General features: G+C 40.4%; 2 protein-coding genes across 2 annotated transcripts; one reads left to right on the forward strand and one right to left on the reverse strand.

Moving 5' to 3' along the window:
* Positions 1–5,410: 5,410 nt before the first annotated feature.
* LOC139471446 (uncharacterized) lies at positions 5,411–7,135 on the forward strand. The gene is made up of 2 exons (XM_071253809.1): positions 5,411–5,427; positions 5,968–7,135. Exons 1-2 carry the CDS (start codon positions 5,411–5,413, stop codon positions 7,133–7,135), a joined length of 1,185 nt encoding a protein of 394 aa, XP_071109910.1.
* A 7,285-nt stretch (positions 7,136–14,420) lies between these two features.
* Positions 14,421–23,404, reverse strand: LOC139471239 (tolloid-like protein 1). Its single transcript, XM_071253537.1, has 12 exons — positions 23,288–23,404; positions 23,080–23,118; positions 22,127–22,344; positions 20,712–20,877; positions 20,251–20,432; positions 19,168–19,336; positions 18,673–18,854; positions 18,154–18,316; positions 17,587–17,768; positions 17,063–17,231; positions 15,566–15,747; positions 14,421–15,298 (listed from the first exon to the last, which is right to left on the reverse strand). The coding sequence occupies exons 1-12, from the start codon at positions 23,379–23,381 to the stop codon at positions 15,131–15,133; spliced, it is 1,914 nt and encodes a 637-aa protein (XP_071109638.1). The 5' UTR covers positions 23,382–23,404; the 3' UTR covers positions 14,421–15,130.
* Positions 23,405–23,645: the final 241 nt, after the last annotated feature.

The raw sequence follows: 23,645 nt of genomic DNA on the forward strand, positions 1-23,645 counted from the left end.
GGAATATTGCTGAGTACGGCGTTAAAAACAAACAAACAGACAAACAGCATAAAAAATATAACAAGCTAGACAGTGTTTACCCAACTACCATCTATATATTCTGTTTTGTTAATTAAATCGGAATGCATGCATCATAGAAAGGTAATACATTAATACAAATCCTTAAGATAGCCCAATAAAACTAAAATTGACACAAAAGTGCGCTGGTATGAAATAATAATGCCGTGTGTACTCTTAGAAGCACCTTTTTTAAACTTTTTTAAACGGCATGGACACTCTCGGTTGAGATGTTTTGAGGGGAGGTACATGTAGAGGGGTCAAGGCAGTTGAATTTATTTGCTGGGGAGAAATGTTTTGGCTGTGAAGGGTAGCCGTGTGCGAAATACGCTGGAGTCGGAAAGCGCACGTAAAATCTCCAATGTAAGTAAGTAAGTAAGTAAGTAAGTAAGTAAGTGAAGGGTAGGGTTGATGCCTTTCTTGGGATTTGTTTCTGTTTGGAGAAGTACAGATGTCCTTGTTGTTTAGACCCGGGCCCTTTGAGAGTAATAAAAGTGACTAAATACAAATTGTCAATCTAAGAGAATAACCAGTCTAGAAACCGAAACAGATTAAAGATTTGGCGTAAAGGGCAAAATAGATGTAAAAATTATATGAATGGACCACTGGAAATCAGTGATGACACCAGGTGTTCGAGAAAAGAGTAAGCATGTTCTTCCCTACCGGTGGCACCTGCTATTAACACAATTTGCAAAATAGACCTGAAGCCGCACAGCAATACTCCTACCATGCGATAGTGGCGTGTAAACAAACCATACAATAAATTGGTTGATGAACCAGAAAATCTAGTGACACGATAGTCCATTAACTGATTTTGTTAAAACTGATGAAAACGATATGTTAATTTTGAAATTACGTCTGCTGTGTCATAACATAGCGTGAATGTTTCGCCCCAAACCTTTCCGTTGTAGTTGACTCAGCATAGACAAGTGAAACTCAGGGAAACTCTTTCCATTATCAAGCCACTGGTGGATACATTTTTTTCCTGTATTACTGTATTTACATGATTGAAAATTGTCCATGAACACCCTGTTAACTTTGAAATGTAAGTTACTTTTATTATCTTGTGGTGTTTGTAAAACTAAGTAAGGATAAGAATTTATGGATGAACAACTTCTTTATTACAATTAAGAGCAACGTTTCGGTGTAGGTTCTAACACCGTTATCAAGCAAGTGATTTACAGAGTACTTACTTACTTACTTACTTTTGAGATTTAACGTGCGCTTTCCGACTGATGCGTATTTCGCACACGGGCCCGGCCAGGCCATTTAATGTGTTTCCGAAAGGGGCAAAGGTGGCTTGTGCAACCCTAAGAGGGGGCTTTAGGGGTTGCTTATATATAATTTGAGAATTTTGAGATTTGGAATAGATGCCGATGGGGTTGGGGAGGAGAACTAAGGGAGCTGGGTATGGTGGATGTTTGTTTGTTTATGTGATTTTGATTTGGTAGGTTATTATGTTTTTATATGCGTTTTATTAGTTCCGTTTTGATTAAGAATACGCCTAAGGCCTTGAAGTTTTCTAGTTTATTTTGTGGGTTTAGTATTGCTTCTAGAGTGAGAGCCTTGTTTAGATTGAGGGTGGTTTGTAATGCGTTTCGATGTGTGAGGTAGTGTGTGCAGTGGATGAGTGCGTGTTCTGGGGTTTCTAGTTTTTTGCAATGTGGGCAGTTACCTGTAGTGTGTTTTTTTTATTTTTTTTAGGTGGTTATTTAGGTTGGTGTGTCCTGTTTGGAGTTTAGTGATTACTCTGTCGATTTGTTTTGATGGATGGAGAATTTTTGGTTTGGTTAGTGGTTTGCTGAGCACTTTTTTGATTTGGCTATTTGAGTTTAGATATAGGTTATGCCATTTTTGTGTGATTTTTTGCTTGTTTACGCTTTTAATTTCTGATTTTGAGATGGGTAAGTTTAAGCTTATTTCTGGGATTTAGTTTAGCTGCTTTATCGGCGTTTTCATTACCGTATATTCCTACGTGGGCGGGGATCCACAAGAAGGTTATTTGTTTGCCTGCCTTAGTTGGGCCGTTGGAGTTTTTAAGTATTTGACTGATTAATTTAGGTAGGTTTTTGGTATTTTTGTTTTGGAGGGCTTGTAGTCCACTTAGGGAGTCGGTAAGTATTAGGATTTTTTTGTGGTTTTTGGATTCTTGATTATGGAGGGCTGAGGCCATGCCCATTAGTTCTGCCGTGAATATTGATTGGTTATTTGGGAGTCGGAAGGATTGTGTGGTTTTAGTTGGTTGTGTGGTATGGACTCCGAAACCTGTGTGTTTGGAGGTCGGATCTGAGGATCCGTCCGTGTAAATGTGACACCAATTTGGCCAATTTTCGTGTATGTATGCTAGTGTGGTAGTTTTAGCTATGTTTGGGTCGGTTTGTTTATTTATTTGGCTAGCTAGTGTTGTGTCTATTTTGGGTATTCTAAGCTTAGGGGTGAAGATATTTGATTGTTTGCACTTTTGTTTAAGATTTTTAATTTGGTGTTCATTTAGGTAGTTTGTTATTCTTTGGGATATTGGGGTAAGTAAGGGGTGTTTACGAGCTAGAGCTTGGTTTTTAGGGCTGATGTTTTGGTTTATTAAGTTTTGGATGAGAGGGTTTGATTGGGACGCGGCCCAGAAATTTAAGCTTAGCTGTTCCCTGCGTAGACTTAGTGGCATCTCTCCTGTTAAGGCCTGAAGTGAGGTGTAGGAGGTGCCATGTTGGTTGCGTGTAATTAGTTTGAGAGCCTGATATTGTACTGAGTCAAGTTTTTTAGATAGGGAGTTGTTAAGGGTGTTGTATATGGCGCTGCCGTAGTCTAGATTTGATCTAATTTGTGATATGTAGAGAGAGAGGAGAGTATCTTTGGAGGCTCCCCAGTTAGAGCCAGTTAGGCATCTTAGGGTGTTTAGGTCTTTACTGCATTTAGTTTTTAGGTTTTGGATGGGAGCATCCCAGGTGAGATGTTCATCGAAAATAAGTCCTAAGAATTTGGTTTGTTTTTGAAATTTGATTGTTTGATTGTTTAGCTGGAGGATTGGGGAGGCGGGTTTCATGTTTTTATGTTTGAATACTATTCCTGTTGTTTTTTCTGAGTTAAGGGAGAAGCCCCATTTGTCAGCCCATTGTTGTATTTTATTAAGAGATTTTTGGAGTAAATTTTGGGCCATTTTCATGCTTTAAGTGCGGATCCAGATGGCTCCATCATCCGCGAATTTTGATGTGTTTACTTTAGGGGATAGGCCCTCGAATAGATCGTTTATCATTATATTGAAGAGGGTGGGGCTGAGGATACTGTCCTGTGGAGTGCCATTTTCTAGGGGACATTGGTCCGATAGAGTTTGGTCTATACCCACGGTTATTTTACGATGGTTTAGGAAGTCCTGGATGTAGTTTATTATCTGACCTTTGAGTCCTATTTTTTTAAGTTTTTGTATTAGCCCATCGTGCCATACCATGTCGAAAGCTTTAGAGAAGTCTAAGAAGATGCCTGTGGTATATTGTTTATTTAGTTGTCCTGTCTTAATATCTTGTTCTAGTCGGGCGAGGTTATCTAGGGTTGAGCGGCCAGGAGTGAAACCGCTTTGATCTGGGTTTATGATGTTATTTTGGGTTAAGTAATGTTGTAATCTATTTTTAGCCATTGATTCCATTACTTTACATAAGTTTGAAGTTAGGGATATTGGTCTATATGAGTTAGCTTGATTAGCTGGTTTATTAGGTTTAGGGATTGGTATGACTAGGGCCTGTTTCCAGGGAGTAGGAACCTGTCCGTTTAGGTAGATGAGATTGTATAGTTTGAGTAGTGCCTGGGGTAGTTTTAGGGGGAGTTTTTTTAATTATTTGGTAAGAGGTTAGGTCTAATCCTGGAGCTGTGCCCTTTTTCCTGTTTTGGATTACGTAGAGGAGCTCCTCCATTGTGTAGGGTTGATTTATTTCTAGATTGTTTGATTCTTTTGTGGGTTTGTTTTCTGTTTTAAGTTTATCTTGGAATTTTGGGCTGAAGTTGGTGTTACTGCTAACGGCCGAAAAGTGGTTGGCGAGATTATTTGCTTTTTGGGCGGGGTTGGTTGAGTTGTTAATGTTAGGGGTTTTTTTATGTCGTTTTAAGCCTCTGATGGCGTGGATTTTGCGCCAGACCGTTCTGGCATCTGTACGTTTATTTACCTTCACAGAATTTTTTCCAGTCTCTACTTTTGGCTATTTGGACTAGTTTTTAAACCTGGTGGTTTAGTTCGTGGGCTATGTTTAAATATTTGTAGTCGCGTTTTGCTTTATTGAAGGCTGATTTACGTTTTCGTCTAGTCTGTTCTATTTCCTCATTCCACCATGGTACCGTCGGTTTGCCTGTCTTAGATGTTTTGAAAGGGATGGAGGTTTTGGCTACGTTTATTATATAGTCTGTTAGGTTTTTACAATAGGTTTCTGGATCATTATTTTCTATTTCGTTTAAGTTAGCTTCGTTGCAGACATCTTGGAATTGGTCCCAGTTAGCTTTATTGTAATGGAATTTTGGTTCTTGGTTTTCTGTTTGGATTGGTACGTTTGTATTTCCTATGGTTATGTTTATGGGGAAGTGGTCACTACCTAGCGGGACGTCGTGCTCTTCCCATTGAGTGCTTTGGGCTAGATCTGCGGTGCATATGGTTAGGTCGATAGCCGACATTTTTTGGGTTATCTTATCGTACCTCGTGGGTTGGTTGCTATTAAGGAGTACTAGGTCGTTTGTTTCTATCCATTCGGAGATTAATTTGCCATGATTATCTATTTTATCATCTATGCGCCATGTAGGATGGTGAGCGTTAAAGTCTCCTAGGAATATAGTAGATTTATCGCTTATTTGGAGTAGTTTGTTTAAATCTTCAGGTTGTACTTTTTGTTCCCCCCAGTGGTAAATATTTATGATGTTTATGTTTTGGTTATTTAATGTGATTTTAATGCTGTTGGCTTCTAGGTTTGACGTGTCTATTTTTATTTCTTCGTAATTTATATCTTCCCTGATAAATATGATTAGTCCTCCTGCGGCTCTTCTTGTTTTCGGTTTAGCTCTGTCAGTTCTAACTGAGTTGTAGTTAGGTAGTGTGAATTTGGATTTTTTTGAGAATTTGGTTTCCTGTATACAAGCAATGTGAGGGCCTTTATTTAGTTTAAATTTAGTTTTTAGTTCATGGCCGTTGGCGTTCCACTGAAAAATATTTAGTCCTTCCATTATTGGTTTCGGGTGATTGGTGATTTATTTTTTATTTTTTATTTTATTCGGTGAGTTCTTTTAGATGGAGGTTAAAGAGGAAGAAGGGAAGATCGGTTAATTTTAGATTGAAAGCTACTTTGTGGAAGGATTTCATGCTAGCTTTTGGTGAGTTTTGACTATGCATGTATGCTATGAGTAAGGTGAGGTTATTTTGGTTCGGGGTGTTGGCTGGTTGGGGAGTTTGGTTTGTTTTAGTTGGAGTAGTGTCTATTGCTTCGTCAGTAGTGGAGAAATCTTCGTCATCGGTTGGATTAGGTTTAGCTGATTGAGTTTCCATGGGGGAGGCATGTGATGTGGAGGGTTGTGAAGGTGTTTGCGGGATGGGTGTAGCTGATGTTGTCTTCGTGTTTGTGTTTTGTTGTTGTGCTTGCTTGTTGGAGAGTGTTGTTGCCATATGGGCTCTAGGGTGCTTGGATGAGGGTCGTGTTGTGGTGGTCATTTTGAGGTTTGTTTTGCATGCGGGGGTTGATGTTTTGGCTATGTGAGATGTGGGAGGGTTCGTGGTTGGTTGAGTGGCTGCTTGTGTGTGTGAGGTAGGTGCGGTTTCTCGGTAGGGGTCCCAGACAGAGCTGTCGGTTATGGGTGTGGTGTTTGTTTGTGGGATGGTGTTTGGGTGTGGTGTAGGGAGGAGTGGTTTATATGCAGGTGTAGCAAATTTTCGTGTTTCATCACCAGTCACCCCAAGCCACCTTATGCCCGGGCAACCATTAAAATTCACAAAGACCCCGTCAAAGCCCGTCTCCTAGTCTGCTCCAGAGATACCGTCCACTACAATACAGCCCAGCACCTAGCCCGCCTCCTCGCACCTCTTGGCAAGACTGCCAAGTCCTTTGTGACAGATTCGTCAGAATTCTGTAAGAAGATCCTCGACATCCCCCAACCAGGAACCCTCATAAGCTACTACGTTGTCGACCTATTCACGAATGTACCCCGGGACGAGGCCATGGAAATCATCAGAACCCGCGTTGAGGAAATCCTCCCATCCCTAGACACCCGCCTAACAACTCACAGCATCATCCGCCTCATACACTCCTGTATCAGCTCTACATACTTTACCTGGAAAGACACATTCTCTCAACAAACCCACGGCCTCCCAATGGGATCCCCACTATCACCCTTGATCACAGAGATATTTGTGACCCACCTGGAAGAAAAAGCCCTGGAAACATCCCCAATAACTCCCCTCTGCTGGTTCCACAAAGTTGATGATACCTTTGCCATCCTACATCCCAACAATGACCCCAGAACCCTATTGGATCACCTTAATTCCCAAAACCCACGTATGCAGTTCACCATGGAGGAAGAAACCAATCGACAGCTCCCTTTCCTTGATGTACTCGTACAGAAAGATAAAAACGACAAACTCCAGACCACTGTTTATAGGAAACCAACCCACACAGATCAATACTTACACTATGCATCCAACCATCCACCTCAAGTCAAGAAAGGAATTGTGTCAACCCTAGCAAGACGAGCCCACAGCATCTGTTCCACGAAGCAACATCTAACTACTGAACTTAGCCACCTCAAACAAGTATTTACACAGCATAACTGCTATCCTGAGCAACTAGTACAACAGACGATAAAGACCATCACCAAGAAATCCCAGAAATCCCCACGTCCACAGTCTGCACCCTTTGTGATCAGCCTCCCCTACTTTGGAACAGTTAGCCACAAAATCCAGAGACTCTTAAAGAAACAGGCCAACATTGATGTAGTCTTCAAAAGAAGTCAGACTATTCAGAACTCTATTAAAGCCACAGGGAAACCACCATCCAGCCACAAGCCAGAACCATCAGGAGCAGTGTACCACATTCCGTGCAATTGTGGAAAGCTTACATAGGAGAAACGTCCAGGCCCCTCAAGACCCGAATTAAAGAACATGAAAGCTCAGTCTCCAAAGATGACTCTAAATCAGCTCTATCAGACCACATCCGTGACAACCCAAGCCACAACATCCAGTGGGAGAGAGTCACAACCCTCGCCACCAACCTCAAAGACTTCAAGATCAGGAAACTACAAGAAGCCATCAACATCCAAAGACGTCAGCCCTCCATCAACCGTGACCAAGGCTATTACATACCCCTGGCGTACCATCAACTCATCAAAGACCCCAATCAGCCATAATCCGGTTGTTTACATTACTGGCTTCATCCTTTGTATCATGGCACTGACTTCACCCATGGTCATCATCACTGCCCTTGTGTGTACACAGCAGGCTTCGCTACTCCAGTATACAATATCTACCCTACTGTATAAACATTGCCTCCTACGTGTATATATGCTTGCTTACTGCACTCTGTAAATCTGTTGCAGTTTGTACTCCAAGCCAGCAACACCTCTCCAAGCCTCCAGAGCCTCCTCAAGCCCACGCACAGCACCGCTGATAGCAAGCCCAGGGAGAACTTCAAAGGTAATTATATAACCACTCACCCATCCATTCACAACAACCTACACCTCCTAATCAACGCTCACACCCAAGCCCAAACCTAAAACTACACTCACAAAGCCCACCTAAACAAACTCAAACACTTCAAATTAAAACACAAGCCCTCCAATTAATCTCTTAAAGCTTTAAACAACTCACAAACCCAAAACAACCAAAACACCGCAAACACTACTCACCCCTTCCAAAACACTCCATCCACAACCCCTCACCTCAAACACCAAAACTCACACACACATCCTATACACCCAATCCCAGCATGACAGACCAAAGACAAATCGAGATATGCGAAATATCTGGCATTACATCCCCTACACCTGCGGAGGCGCACAACACCTCCGACAGGGCAACACCCTCACTCATTCCCGCAGGCTACGGCGATGAAGACCCTCAAGCCTCCTACATGGAAACTCAACCCAGCACCCCACCTCCCCAAGCATGCAACTCAAAAAAACGCAAACTAGACGCATCGGCATCACCTACCTCACACACCCTCTCACCCGCAGCCCTCATCACCACATGGGCCCTCTACTTTTTTTCGGCCACCCCCTCAGTACAACTAGCTCCAACACTGACCATAAATAAAATAGGCATGTGGCTAAGGCAACAAAAAATCAATTACCTAAACATCAAACGTAGTTTCAAAGGATATCAGATAATCTTCCCAAATCAAGAATCCTACATAGCAGCAACTAAAATTAAACAAATATTCCAATTCACCGTAAATAGCTCTAAACCTAACTGGCAAATATACACTAGGGGAGTTATTCGAGTGCACCCAAGGGAAACCGACGAGGACCTCGACATATACGCCAAAGAAGCTAACACTATCCAAACCCAACCACAAATAACTAGCCTCCGCAGGATTAAATCAAACAGAAACGGGAAAACCACCCCCACACCTATTGTAATAATAAACTTCAAAAAAACAGCTAAACACCCTGAAGCCCCCAAACATATCACTTTCGGCGCTAACCATAACTTAGAGGTCAAACCATACATCAAGCAAGTAAAGCAATGTTCTAATTGCCTACAATATAATCACACCGCTAACCAATGTACTTTCAAAAAAACTAAATGCAAAAACTGTGCTCAAACGGACTGCCCAGGCATATGCACACCCTGGTGCATCCACTGCAAATCCATAAAACACTCATCACTCTCGAACCAATGCCCCCACAGACTATCACTCACCCAACAGGCCAACAGACATATAGACATAAACACGGCCAAAATCCAAACCAAAAAACCCACACCGCAAGCATACAAACCACTACTACCAACACCACCCTCAAACAACAACACTCACGCACGCAAAACAGTATACCCAGTCTCCGTATGGGACCCAAATCAGCGAGACGCATACACCGCAAATGAAATAAACACCCCACACATCCCACAAACTCACACTCTCACCCTCCCCGCCTCTCACCCTACAATTACCACATCTACACCCGCAAGCAAAACCCAACGCACAACGACCACCACACAACCAGCACCAACACAAGCCATCACAGCCACAAGGGCAACAACACTCCCAAACCTACAGGCAACCCCCGAACACCCAGTCAACAGGGAAACTACAGAAACCACTCAGACTCTCGCACCCAAACCCAGCATGCAACCCACCACCGAACAGATTGACCAAACTAAAGACAACTTAACCGAAGAGGACCAGTACACATCCTCAGAGGAAATAAACGAGCTTACCTTGTCAGCCCCAAAAACCAAAAGCTATAGAAAAAAACTCACCCAAAACGTAGCAAGCAAAAATCTGAACAACTTAGTCCTCCTACTAGCTTACGTGTTAAAGCAGTCTAATCCAGAAGCCAGCTCCAAAGCCTTCTTTGGTGTAGCACATAAACTAAAACTCGTCACCACCTCTTTCGAACGTTTCAGCAGCAACCTTAATAACCTACTAAAGTAAATACCTAAACCAAGCCTAAACCAAACATAAATCCACCCATTTTCCCAATGGAAGGCCTAAACATTTTTCAATGGAATGCCAATGGCCTCGCCGGCCATGGTTCTGAACTCAAAGCTAAATTCAAAATAGATAAAGGTCCCCATGTAGCTTGTATTCAAGAAACCAAATTCTCACATAAAACTAAATTCAACCTACCAAATTATAACGCAGTGAGAACCGACAGGTCCAAAACCATGCCAGGCAGAACAGGAGGAGGTCTAATCATCTACGTTAGAGAGGATATTAACTACGAGGAAGTTAAAGTAAACACTCCTAATCTAGAAGCTAATGGAATCCAAGTCACCATCAATAACCAAAAAATAAAAATCATTAACATCTATCACTCAACACTAAAACCAATTAAAGATACAGACCTAGATGTCCTTTACCAATTAGGAAATAAATCAACCATCTTCATAGGAGACTTCAATGCCCATCATCCTACCTGGGGCATTGCAGATAAACTAGACAACCATGGACAACTAATATCAGAGTGGATCGAAAAAAATGACCTAATACTATTAAACAATAACCAACCAACTAGGTACGACAAAACCCACCACACCATGTCGGCTATCGACTTAACAATATGTACGCCAGACTTAGCACAAAGTCTGATGTGGGACGTCCACCCAGTACCTCTAGGCAGCGACCACTTTCCCATAAATATAACCCTAGGAAATATAAAAATACCAAATCAAACCCCTAAACAGGAACCTAAATTTCAGTACAAAAACGCCAACTGGGACCAATTCCAAGAATTATGCAACGAAGCTAATCTAAACGATTTAGAAACAACAGACCCCGAAACATTCTGTCAAAACCTAACTAACTTCATAATCAACGCAGCCAAATCCGCAATCCCCTTCAAATCATCCAACCCAGGAAAACCCACTGTCCCTTGGTGGAATGAGGAAATAGAGCTAACTAGACTAAAACGCAAATCAGCTTTCAACAGAGCTAAACGAGACCCCTCTCATCTCAAAACAGCTCATGAACTTAACCACCAAGTGCAAAACCTAGTTAAAACTGCTAAAACCAAAAACTGGAAAAAATTCTGTGAGGAGCTAAATCACCACACCGACGCTAGGAAGGTGTGGCGCAAAATTCACGCCATCCGAGGCATCAAACGGCACAAAAAAAGCCCCAATATAAACAACTCAACAAACCCCACCCAAAAGGCCAACAACCTAGCCAAACACTTCTCTAAAGTTAGCAGCAACAGTAACTTCAGTAAGAAATTCCAAGATAAACTAAATAAAGAAACCAAATTCTCCAAAGAAAACAGACAAGACAACCTAGAAATAAATCAACCTTACACCATAGAAGAACTAAATCACGTACTAAACAATAGAAAAAAAGGAACAGCCCCTGGCCTAGACCTCACCTCTTACCAAATAATCAAACACTTACCTACCAAACTACTCCAAACTTTACTTAAACTATACAACCTAGTCTACCTAAACGGACAGGTCCCATCCTCATGGAAGGAAGCTCTAGTAATCCCAATACCTAAACCAAATAAACCAGCAGATCAGGCAAACTCCTATAGGCCCATCTCCTTAACCTCAAATCTCTGCAAAATAATGGAACTTATGACTAAAAATAGGCTACAGCACTACCTAGACCAAAACAACATCATAAACCCTGACCAAAGCGGCTTCACTCCTGGCCGATCAACTCTCGATAACCTTGCCCGACTAGAACAGGATATAAAAACAGGACAGTTAAACAAGCAATACACCATAGGCATATTCCTCGACTTCTCTAAAGCTTTCGATATGGTATGGCACCAAGGGCTAATACAAAAACTAAAAAAAATAGGACTAAAAGGTCAAATAATAAACTTCATCCAAGATTTCCTAAACAATCGCAAAATTACCGTGGGTATAGACCATACACTATCGGACCAGTGTCCCCTAGAAAATGGCACTCCCCAGGGCAGCATCCTCAGCCCAACCCTCTTCAATATAATGATAAATGATCTATTCGAGGGCTTATCCCCTAAACTAAACACTTCAAAATTCGCGGATGACGGAGCCCTATGGATCCGCACTAAAAGCATTAAAATGGCAGAAAACTTAATCCAAAAATCTCTAAATAAAATACAACAATGGGCAGACAAATGGGGCTTCTCCCTTAACTCAGATAAAACAACAGGAATAGTATTCAAACATAAAAACATGAAACCTGCCTACCCAATCCTCCAGCTAAACAACCAAACAATCAAATTCCAAAAACAAACAAAATTCTTAGGACTTATTTTCGATCAACACCTCACCTGGGAGGCTCACGTCCAAAACCTAAAAACTAGATGCAGCAAAGACCTTAACACATTAAGATGTCTCACCGGCTCTAACTGGGGAGCCTCCAAAGATACTCTCCTCTCACTATATACAACACTAATTAGATCAAAACTAGACTACGGCTGTGCCATATACAATACCCTAAACAACTCTATTTCTAAAAAACTTGACTCAATACAATATCAGGCTCTCAAACTAATTACACGCACCCAACATGGCACCTCTTACACCTCACTTCAGGCCCTTACAGGAGAAATGCCACTAAATCTACGCAGGGAACATCTAAGCCTTAATTTCTGGGCCGCGTCCCAAACAAACCCTCTCATCCAAAACCTAATTAACCAAAACATTAGCCCAAGAAACCAAGCTCTAGCTCGCAAACACCCCTTACTCACCCCAATATCCCAAAGAATAACTAACTACCTCAATGAACACCAAACTCAAAATCTTAAACAAAACTGCAAAAAATCAAATATCTTCACCCCTAAACTCAAAATACCCCAAATAGACACAACGCTAGCTAACCAAATAAATAAACAAACCGACCCAAACATAGCTAAAACCACCACACTTGCATACATACACGAAAATTGGCCAAATTGGTGTCACATATACACTGACGGATCTTCAGACCCGATCTCCAACCACACAGGCTTCGGAGTCCATACCACACAACCAGTTATATCCACACAATCTTACCGACTCCCTAACAACCAATCAATATTCACGGCCGAACTTATGGGCATGGCCTCAGCCCTGCATAACCAACAATCTAAAAACAACAAAAAAATCCTAATTCTCACTGACTCCCTTAGTGGACTACAAGCCCTCCAAAACAAAAATACCAAAAAACGACCTAAATTAATAAACCAAATACTTAAAAGCTCCAACGACCTAACAAAAGCAGGCAAACAAATAACCTTCTTGTGGATCCCCGCCCACGTAGGAATTTACGGCAATGAAAGCGCCGATAAAGCAGCTAAATTATCTCTCAAAATACCAGAAATAAGCCTAAACCTACCCATCTCAAAATCAGAAATTAAAAGTGTAAACAAACAAAAAATAACCAAAAAATGGCATAATCAATATCAAAACTCAAATAGCCAAATAAAAAAAGTGCTCAGAAAACCACTAGCCAAACCTAAAATCCTACACCCCTCTAAAAAAATTGACAGATTAATTACAAAACTCCAAACAGGACACACCAACCTAAATAACCACCTAAAACAACTTAAAAGACACACCACAGGCAACTGCCCCCATTGCAAACAACCCGAAACCACAGAACACGCACTCATTCACTGCACCCACTATCAAACACACAGAACCACACTACAAACCGCCCTCAATCTAAATAAGGTTCCTACTCTAGATGAAATACTAAACCCTCAAAATAAACTAGAAAACTTCAAGGCCCTAGGCGTATTCCTAATCAAAACAGACCTAATTAAGCGCATCTAAAAATTAATTAATCTACCAATCCAAAATCCAATAAACATACAAACACGCACCTCACCCGGCTCCCTTAGTTCCCTCCTCCACCCACCTCTGCATTTATTCCAAATTTAAAAATTTCAAAAAATCAATATAAGCAACCCCTAAAAGCCCCCTCTTGGGTTGCACACACCACTTTCACCCTTCTCGGAATACACTAAATGGTCCGGCCAGGCCCGTGTGCGAAATACGCTGTAGTCGGAAAGCGCACGTTAAATCTTTTATATCAGTCAGTCAGTCACTCTGTAAATCACTTGCTTGATAACGGTGTTAGAACCTACACCGAAACGTCGCTCTTAATTGTAATAAAGAAGTTGTTCATCCATAAATTCGTATCCTTACTTAGTACTCCAACTTCTAAAATGCCTATCAAAGAAGTTTGTAAAACTAATTTTACTATCTGATACTAGCCAATCCTTATATTGCATCGAATTCAAGAACCGATGTCTGTAACATAGCAGGGGTTCCGTCTACAACAACTTCCGTCATATTTGCTTTTTGCAAGTTGTTATTTAGATTAACGTATGTGAAAAGAGGTGAAGTGAAATGGGGTTTAATGTCGCGTCCAAGATTACTGCACTTATATGGCGACGTGCATGCACGTGTATGTGTGACTGCTTGTACTAGTCCGGACTGATGCCGATTTATAGTGCCAGATCACCGAGATACCATGCCGAAGTTTAACATGAATACCCCACACAGACACAGTATACTGACTCCGAGCCGACCAGTCCTTGTTTCACTTTCTACAAGTCTACATAACATTTAAACGCAAATGTTAACAAAAATAGCACTGGTAATAAATGTTTGAAGTCACTATAAAATCAGAGCAAAATGAACGTTTCAATCATTAACGATCAAGTACTTCCAAAAGAAAAAGATGAAATATACTTTCTATACAAATCCATAAATTAATTTGTGATTTTAAATTTGGAAACTGACAGATACTGCTGTCCATATACTTGCAACTGCGTCACTTGTTCGTATTCCTGTACATGAGGGACACTGACTGAAACGGACATAAAGTATTCACAAATGATTGACTTCCACGTTGTCCTCCATTCAGCAAAGGAACTGCTTTGTTTACTGTTATTACATTCAGTGCATGGAAGAAAATACTACTGGAAGGTATGAACTTTAATCATCAATACTTTTGAAATACTTATGTATCCGTTCAGCAGGCGCGCGGACAGTGTTGATATATCGTCTGCTAAGCCCACTGCGCATGTCGGAAGTGGGGCTGCTGGGAAAATCTCGTGTTGTGAGAAAGTGAGTGAGCATGTGCCGGCCGTCGTGACAGGTTGTTTTAGTGTGAATGGTGTAAAACTGAGGAAGAATAAAAGAAGCAAAGTGTCTACAGCGGTTGGTTTTGGTTATTGGACTGGCATTAACAGACAGTTCAGTCGTCGATACGTGTAAATAAAAGAAATAAAGCTAAGTTAGTCATGATGCTACATCTGCTTTATCTACAAGTACATATGTGTAAAATACACGGGCAATAAAAAACAGAATCAGCTCCATCAGTAATATCAGCATAAAACAAGATATATGAAGGAAAAGACATCATCGCAATGAGTCCAGAAGATGTTGATATGGACTAATATGCAATACAGTTCATCATTGCTATCAGGCGCAACTGTACTCTGCCTTGAATCCCCGCGACGCGACGTTGATGTCAGTGCGCATGCGCACGTACATGGAGTTGGATGATGATCTGTATGCAGTCGGAGTAGGTAATCCGTTTCCACAGTGCTTCAACAGCTGACTGGCAGATGTGCTTGTCCCATCGTACAGCTATGTGAAAACAAAGGAATAATGTCAAAATACCAAGTCTACTTCATTAACGAATCATCAAAATTTCGATTAAATCATATCAATATTTTTTTTCTGATCATATGTTTAAATAACTTTAATATGAAGTTTAGAAAAAAGAGATAAAATATCACGTTTTCAAATTATGGTTTTTTTGCACATTTTATTAGTAATAAATGCGTGTAAAAGAAAAGGGAATATTCTTTTTTAATAACAAAACATATATGAACCATATCAAACTGAACTTACAGCGACATAATCATAGGCACAGGTAGCGTGATCTTCAACGTCAAAGTCCTTGAAGTTGAGGGTAATCCTTTGGCCAGAGTCAACTTTGATCAGCCAGCGGCATTCAGTGCTGTGGGGGTAGGTCTGTGGGTAGTTTTTGGACATAATGACTCCATTAGGGGTGCTGAATGCACCGCCACATCCTGTAGAATAACATGTATGTATTAACATATGTCCATTGGACGAGAGGTCGGTCACATGACCGCGAAATTGACGTTCATAAGTGTATGAACGACTCAATTTGACGTTCATACGTTTTTCACGAGACCGTGTTCTTGAATTGACGTAAACACTTCCACATTCCTGGGGAAACCCCTGGGAATTCCCTAGCACGAAAACATGCATAAGCGTTCTTTCTGATCATTAAGAACCTTTATTCTTGGTCTCAGCGTTTCAGTATACTTTGAGAAAGAGAGCGTGTCAGAGAGCGTGACTGCATGATTGTTCACGAATATCCTCGCTACGGCCCATCCTAATGAACAAACGAAGAAATGCACATCTAAACTATCGTAGTATCGACTCGATCCGTGCCTAGGCTGACATTGACTGTCTCCATCAATCTATGAATTTACCCTTGTGTCTGTTTGACGCATCTTTATTCACCTTTCAATGATCGGCCAGTTGATCAATGATGACTAACACATGTAGCCGCCACAGGTTCATTAACAACTTCGGAAATCTCTCCCGTCACGTTTATCGTGTCGGCCATTTTGACGTCTTGTACTTGATGTAAATGTGTTACGACGCGCTATCATTGTGACTGACTAACTGAGGTAGTTCTTTACAGACCTTTCTCATCTAATGACGATATGATTTAAACACATGTGCTGCGTAAGATGTTTCTGGAGTTGTGCATCCATACGCCCATGTCACCTCTCTTTTGAGGAACTATTTTACTCCGCGATATAGCTGGTTGTTGTATGGCTGTCAGTGTAAACATGAAGTCACACGTACTAAATAAAATTGTGTTTAGATCTAGGCCTGCATCTTTTGAGGTAAGAAATTGTGATAAAAAAATTATAAGAATTGACCTTCACTTTGTGTGAGTTCATTGGAGTATGAACCTTCATAGAGTGAGGGCCAAACATTGTATGAACGTTGTCGCAAGCTCATACAGGCCCTCACTCTATGAAGAAGGTTCATACTCCAATGAACTCACACAAAGTGAAGGTCAATTCTTAAATGAATGATCTTGGACATTATGATTATCTGCATTAAGTCTCTTATGTGTTAGTGCTGTAGTCAGGATTCCAGGTCAGGACAGGTCTGGTTCGGTCGGGCCGATTTGTGTGTCATTATACCCTGGTAGCCTGTATATTTGCTTATGCTGTCAGTAACTGGCTTTCGGTTATGCACAGATCGCAGGGATACAGCTGGAATCGTGCTGGCTCAATGTAGTACATGTTTTTAAGAATGACGTAGTGCGTACAGGAGAAGGTTACTGAAAACATTAGTTACCTCCATTTAGAGCCTGGTAAAAGGCAGAAAACCCTTTGCCAGATACGCTGTGGTCGCTCTTGAATCTCACAAGCATGGTGTTCCCCGTTGATGTTACAATCTGATGAGTGGTCTGTTTGTGACAGAGTCTCGTAAGACGTGGAGAGGACAGGTCAGGCCCTCCAAAGACCTATAACAATTGAGTGAGTTTGGTTAACGCCTGCTTGAAGAGTATGTTTTTGGAAAATCTGAAATGATTCAGATAAGGTCCAAAAGGAAATATCAACAAAATATATAAAACTTTACGACACCAAGAGAAAATGTTACAAGAAGGGGTTTCAAAGAAGATTTTACATTGCACTTCATAAGGCATTCTACTGCGCTTGCGACCAACTATCACATCACGGGTCAGCCAATTTGCACCATGAAACCCAGCGTTACTGTTCAAAAGTCCCACATACTTCTGAGTTTCTTCAAGCGTTAGTATAGGGTGCACCGAACAAAACCATGAAACCTAAAACCATGAAATATCAACAAAATTATACCTCAACCACATCGTATGAACAGCTGGAATGTGTTTCGAGGTCAAAACTGGTGATCGTCAGCTTGATATAACTGCCACTTGGAACTGTAATCTTCCACTGACATTCTTTATTCACGGGGTAATTGCCGGGGTAATTTGGGCTGGTCAATGTTCCGTAAGTTCCTGTCAGACTATTGCCACACACTGAAATAACAAAACTCATAAATTAAGAAAATGAATTACATCTCAACTAGTTAAGGGATGTTTCGAGAAATTTATTCATATCAAATAGAACAAATTCTCTTCAAAGCAAATTAAACAAATGTTCTTCGTCAATCTTGCAATGAAATGAAATGTTCAGACTGCTACGACAAATGTATAAACTGATAAATTAAGAAAAATAATTAGTTAAAGGATTTTTCGAAAACATCATTCAAAATAATTTGTACAGACTCTCTTCAAATACCAACGGATGCGTACCCATAAAATATTCTTGAATTGACCGAAAGTCCATATTTAAAAGTTAAACTTGTGAAACACCTTTAAGTTTTTATACATCATTATCATCACAGTTACACTCTATACGCACCAGTGATGAATTCTCCTCGGAATCCACGGGCGCTCACGGAGTGATCTGTTCTCATGCGTACATACATCTGATTGGATGATGACGTATATATTCTTTGAGATGGCAGCGTTGAGCCACAGTACTTCAACATCTGCCTAGACGCAGCAGAATAGCCATCGTATAGCTTAAAGAAACAAAAGATAAAAGAAATGTCCATATATGCACATGTTTGTACTTTCTTGTAAAATGGCGTCTTTTTGGACACACGTCTTTCAGTTGCTGTACGTGAAGCGAACAATTTCATTTTAGAGGCAAAGTTTTTCATTGATACAATCCCAGCTTCCAAAATATCAAATAGTCGGTCCCTTGCACGTTTGTAAATATGTTTTCCTTATCTGTATTACTTGTAGCTCAGTAAGAATTCTAACGGTCCATGTATTCATATGTAATTAATATTTGTAACAATCGACTCTGCATTTAGCAGAGATTTCTTGTGGCTATGGAAATGGTTTTTGTCGCCTTTATTACAGAAATACCTACTGCAACATAGTCGTAGTGGCAGGTGCTGTGACTTTCTACGTCGAAATCGGTTATTTTCAGCCGCACCCTGCTTCCCCTCGCCACTGTGATCCGCCACTGACAGTCGGTGTTGTGGGGGTAGTTCTGGGGGTAGTTCTTGGACACTATGACGCCCTGAGGAATACTGAAGCTGCCCCCGCAGCCTTAAACGTGCAAACGAATACAAAAACGATGAAAAACGTCATACGTTTTATTTGCTTTTGCATCTTTTTGGAAAGGATTAACTGATACGAAATGAGGACGAATTACTGTTCGATGTTTTTACATACGCATGGAACTATTATTTGAATCTTTACTGTTGACATATCCAAAGATCATTTGATAACATAATCCAGTGGTTTATATTAGGAAATATATGTGATGGCTATGAATCAAATACATTCTCACTGTCGTGTGCGTAATTATGTGCAACTAGTAAACATCAAAAGATGGCAGCTTTGACAGCATGTCAATTACCTCCACTAAATGCCTTGTACACGGCTGAAAAGCCCTTCATGGTCACGCTGCCGTCACTCCTAAATCTGACGAACAAGGTATTGCCAGTGGTTGTTAGGACTTGTGTTGTTGTCTGACTGTGGCAAAGCTTGGCTAACTGTGGGGCCGACGCGTCTGGACCTCCATACAACTTCATGGGACATACAAGATGTATATATATCACAAAGTACTTGTTAGTTTGTAGCTTTATGTGGTATTCATTTTTCCCGAGGCAAGGGAGTTAGCTGACTATAAAAGTCCAGTATCCGCCCTTGCCGAACTAAGCTGGAATTCTGGAGTTATATATTGGCTGAACTAACTGGTGCGAGCATAGTCCAATCAAAATCGCACAACGAAAGAGACATCTAGTTCATAAGCAACATGGATTTCAACATGCAGATTTCGGTTGATTGCAGGATTTGCAAAAAAATGTGTATCGTCAAGTGGGCGTCGAAAGATATTTTCAAATATTGTGTTTAGGTTGTTAATCAAGGCGTTATAGTGATTTGATGCACTTTGCAAGGTGAGACCCGTTTTATTACATCGTAGATTAGGATTATTGATACGATCGTCTTGAATAGTCGCCGCCACTTTGTCAGAAGCAAATTAATGCAAATGATGAGAGATGGAATCTAATTGATGGATAGAAGGGACATAGATGGAACGTAACTCATAATAGTCACTGGTGGAGCTACGATTGAGCGACAATAGTCCAGCCTACTTTGGTAAGGGTAGAATCTGGACTTGGCCTGGACAAATCAGTGGTCGATAGGAAAGTGCCACGCCGTTGAGTAATGGTGACATACAATGGTTATAATCATATCATCCAATCCCCACTGACACACACATACATGAGTAATACGGAACCTGTTTTCGCCTACGTGACATCACTTACTACCACTGACAAAAAATATGATAGAGAAAGAATCACAGTATACATTCCTATTTGAAAGAAACATTTAACGGTGATCTTACAAAGCCATCATATTGGTATAATTTTAGTCTTAAATCAAATTTAATTTTAATGGACACATTGTAATTTCATCTAGGGTGATGTTCTCCTACCTCAAGAGCATCGTAATTGCAGTTCGAGTGTGATTCGACGTGGAAGTCGTAAATGGTGAGCTTGATGTAGTAGTTGGTTGGAACAGTTATCGTCCACAAGCAGTTTGTTCCATGTGGGTAGGGATTCGGGTAATTGGGACTCTTGATAGCGCCATATGTTCCTGTGAGCGATCCGCCACATGCTGTAATACGAAAGTTCTGAATGGAATACCTGGTGTTGGTATTTGGTCAATCTTGCAATGGAATGACATGTTTAATGATATGTACCTTTGATATGAACAATTTGTTCATTTCAGTATAGTGATGTATTAATATATGAATAATTTTTCCGTTGTTCGGTATCGTCGCTGTGACAGTATACCACAGAAGTTGTTATCCATAAACGTTTTGTTTACTTTGCTATCCATCAACTTTGTTATGACTGTCAAACTATTCAGCAAGAAAGAGGTAAAGGCTCTTACTTATGGCCTCATATTTAGCCCGAAACCCTTTCCTGCTAACTGAACCGTCTGTGACCATGCGAATGTAGACCTGGTTTGAGGAAGAAGGATATGCAGGAGGAGAAGGCAGTGATAGTCCACACTGCTTCGTCAACTTTCGAGAGGAGAGGCTGGGGCCATCATGAATCTGAAGCAAATACGAAGATGTATGTCAACACAATATTTTATATCAATATTCAATAAGTCACAATCGCAATTTGAAAGAGAAGTGGTTGCACATGTACAGACGTTTCTACAGAACATGTAGAGTCCACATGCATGTAGTCTTGACTAAGATATGACTGTATGTTGAAACTGAAACGACAAAACCTTTTGACATTCAGTCCGATGATAAGCAAGTGTTTATCAATCACTATCAAACCATCGACCACAACCATAATGATTTTAAAGTTATGAATTGGTAGGAGGCTGCTCACGATATTTTGGTCCATATTTGAATAACCGACAAACACTTACTTTTGGAAGGCTTAACCTGTTCGCAAACACCTTGTGTCATCAAGGTTTGTTTGACAAGAGTTACATATGGGCTCTGAAATATGCATACCAGTCAAAACTTTGTATTGCAAAGTCAAAATGAATCACTACGTTTGAAAGGGTTTTGACCAGTTGATTTTAAAGGGTGTGAGATTCCTAATAATTTTTTTTATCCTTTTAACATTTGTTCTCGATATTCTAATATCAATAGATGAAAGGAAAACCCTCATCACATTTTTATGAAGTAAAATTTATTTACAATGCTTGAGTAAAAAAAATATTTAATTATTTTGATCCGATTTCGTAAACAGGGATCGAAATGAAAAACGAGATTACTATCGAATCGTACGAATCATTTTACAGTCAAACTAATAAATCACTACAGAAATTGCCTGCCCTATATCTGAGACTTGTACACCGACATCGTACACTGCACAATAAATCTATGCGGACGTTTTGAAATTTCTTATGATATGATGTTTGACAACAATGGAAAGCAAAATTGGCTTTCGTCTGCTTAAAGACTGAAACAGGAAGGTATTTAACACAGTCGAACGCATGTTGACATGTTGAGTAATTCTACACTTTATAGAAAACGAGAAAACCTTGACAATTTGTTCAAAGGTCTTTTTTTGTACTATTCTCTAAAGGGTTTAATGAATTAATCGTGTGTAAATATCAATATATTAATGTCCTTAACATATCTGTTCTATAGGCCTAGCCTTTAAGATTGTCGGCAATAAAGATATAAACTTGAACTTTCCTTCAGCAATTTGAATATGCCCGGTTTTTCAATGAAATCATATTATCAAAGCCAGTTGACCAACATACTAATAACATTCATTTCAATCATTCCAATACGATTATCTCTTTTTGACAGATACAGAAATTACCGTCCTCACCGACACATAATCATATGCACAGGTAGATGACTGCTCGAGCTCAAAGTCCAGGAAGGTGATCCTAACTCTTTGTGAAGACGGAACAGTAATCAGCCATCGACAGTCCTGGTTGTCTGAATAGTTGTTTGGGTAATTCTGCGATGATATGTAACCACTTGTTCCCGAAAAACTACCACCACAACTTGGACGTCGACTACGACTTCGACCCCAGGCCAGAACTTAAATGATAATAAAACATTGATTAATTAATTTGATAACGAACGTAATATAAAGTAACTATCATTCAAAACATATTATCAATATTCATAAAAAAAACTAATTTGTCGTCTGCATTGAACTGATTTTGATGTACGATTTTATTTGCTATTCGAAATATCCTTCTACAAATGGTAGGCCCCCGTGAATAGGTGCGGTAATTTAGGAGTTTCGTTTAATATTAAACTGAACAACTAACAACATAAAAGGCATGTGTAGAGCCAAAAATAATTATCACAGACAATTGTAGACAAAGATAGAATTGCACGAATTACCTATACAATTACCCAGACTTTTAACAGAAATGAGAATATTGTGAAAGATATAATTGCTATTGTTAAGGCTCGAATTGTGAGTAACATACTGATTATAATTCAACAACTCATCTAGACAGTGAATGAGTGAGTTGTGTTTAACGCCGCTTTTAACAGTATTCAAGTTATATCACAGCGTGTCAGCTTAATGTGGGAGGAAAGCCCGAAGTGATGCAGGTCTCAGACGGTTACCACTTCGATGAAACTCAAGAAGACAGGTATGGTGCTGACAAACCTAGAAACATAATCGGGGCGAACCGGGATTCGAACCCACAATCATAAGATTCTGGCGTGCCAAAGGGACGCAACTCTGCACAGCGAATCGCGGCACCTTAGACGAGTGAGCCACCCGTGCCCCCTTAATCTATGTTTGCGGGTACTTACATTGGGCTGAAACTTGGTTGATGTTTGATAACAGTGGCTCTGAAAAGATATAACATTTAAAAAGTCAACGTCAGGGATGAACCAGTCTTGATTGTATTTAGCGTAAAAGGTAAAATAGCAGTGAGAATTTAAGACAGGACAGAAATCAGTAACGCAAAGTGACCAAATGCTGCATACATTGTACAATCAAGGAAACTAGGAATCGTACCTTCTGTGATCGCTGCCTGGGTTTTTTGGACTGCAGAATACGCTACTCCTGTAATAAAAATAATGACCAAGGATGCAGTGCGAATAAGAGACATGTTGTTAACCGCACAAACTCAAACCGCAGTTCCCTTGTGGAAGAATTGTTAAATGTCTTCTTTTATATAGTCCCCAACAAACCGCCCAATACCGGTTTTAAGTAACCTGAACGGCTTTGACGCAGTTTATGATTGTTCGTTCAAATCAACTGACCTTGATCGAGTTTCAAAGCTGACATGTTTCAATAATGTCACGATGACCAATTTCAGGAAGATTCGTTATTGGACATCCGGGCCAACCTGAACGGCTCTGACGTAGTTTAT

Source organism: Haliotis cracherodii, unplaced genomic scaffold (assembly GCF_022045235.1).
Source record: "Haliotis cracherodii isolate W230 unplaced genomic scaffold, xgHalCrac1.p SCAF_22, whole genome shotgun sequence".
In the NCBI taxonomy this organism is placed as follows: domain Eukaryota; kingdom Metazoa; phylum Mollusca; class Gastropoda; order Lepetellida; family Haliotidae; genus Haliotis; species Haliotis cracherodii.

Excerpts from the sequence above, each read along its gene's own strand:
- LOC139471239 (XM_071253537.1), bottom strand. The coding sequence starts at position 23,381 with ATGTCTCTTATTCGCACTGCATCCTTGGTCATTATTTTTATTACAGGA. Across the intron at positions 18,317-18,672 it reads GCCACTACGACTATGTTGCA|CTATACGATGGCTATTCTGC; the intron begins GTAGGTATTTCT and ends TGTTTCTTTAAG. Across the intron at positions 17,769-18,153 it reads CCGAGGAGAATTCATCACTG|TGTGTGGCAATAGTCTGACA; the intron begins GTGCGTATAGAG and ends TTGTTATTTCAG.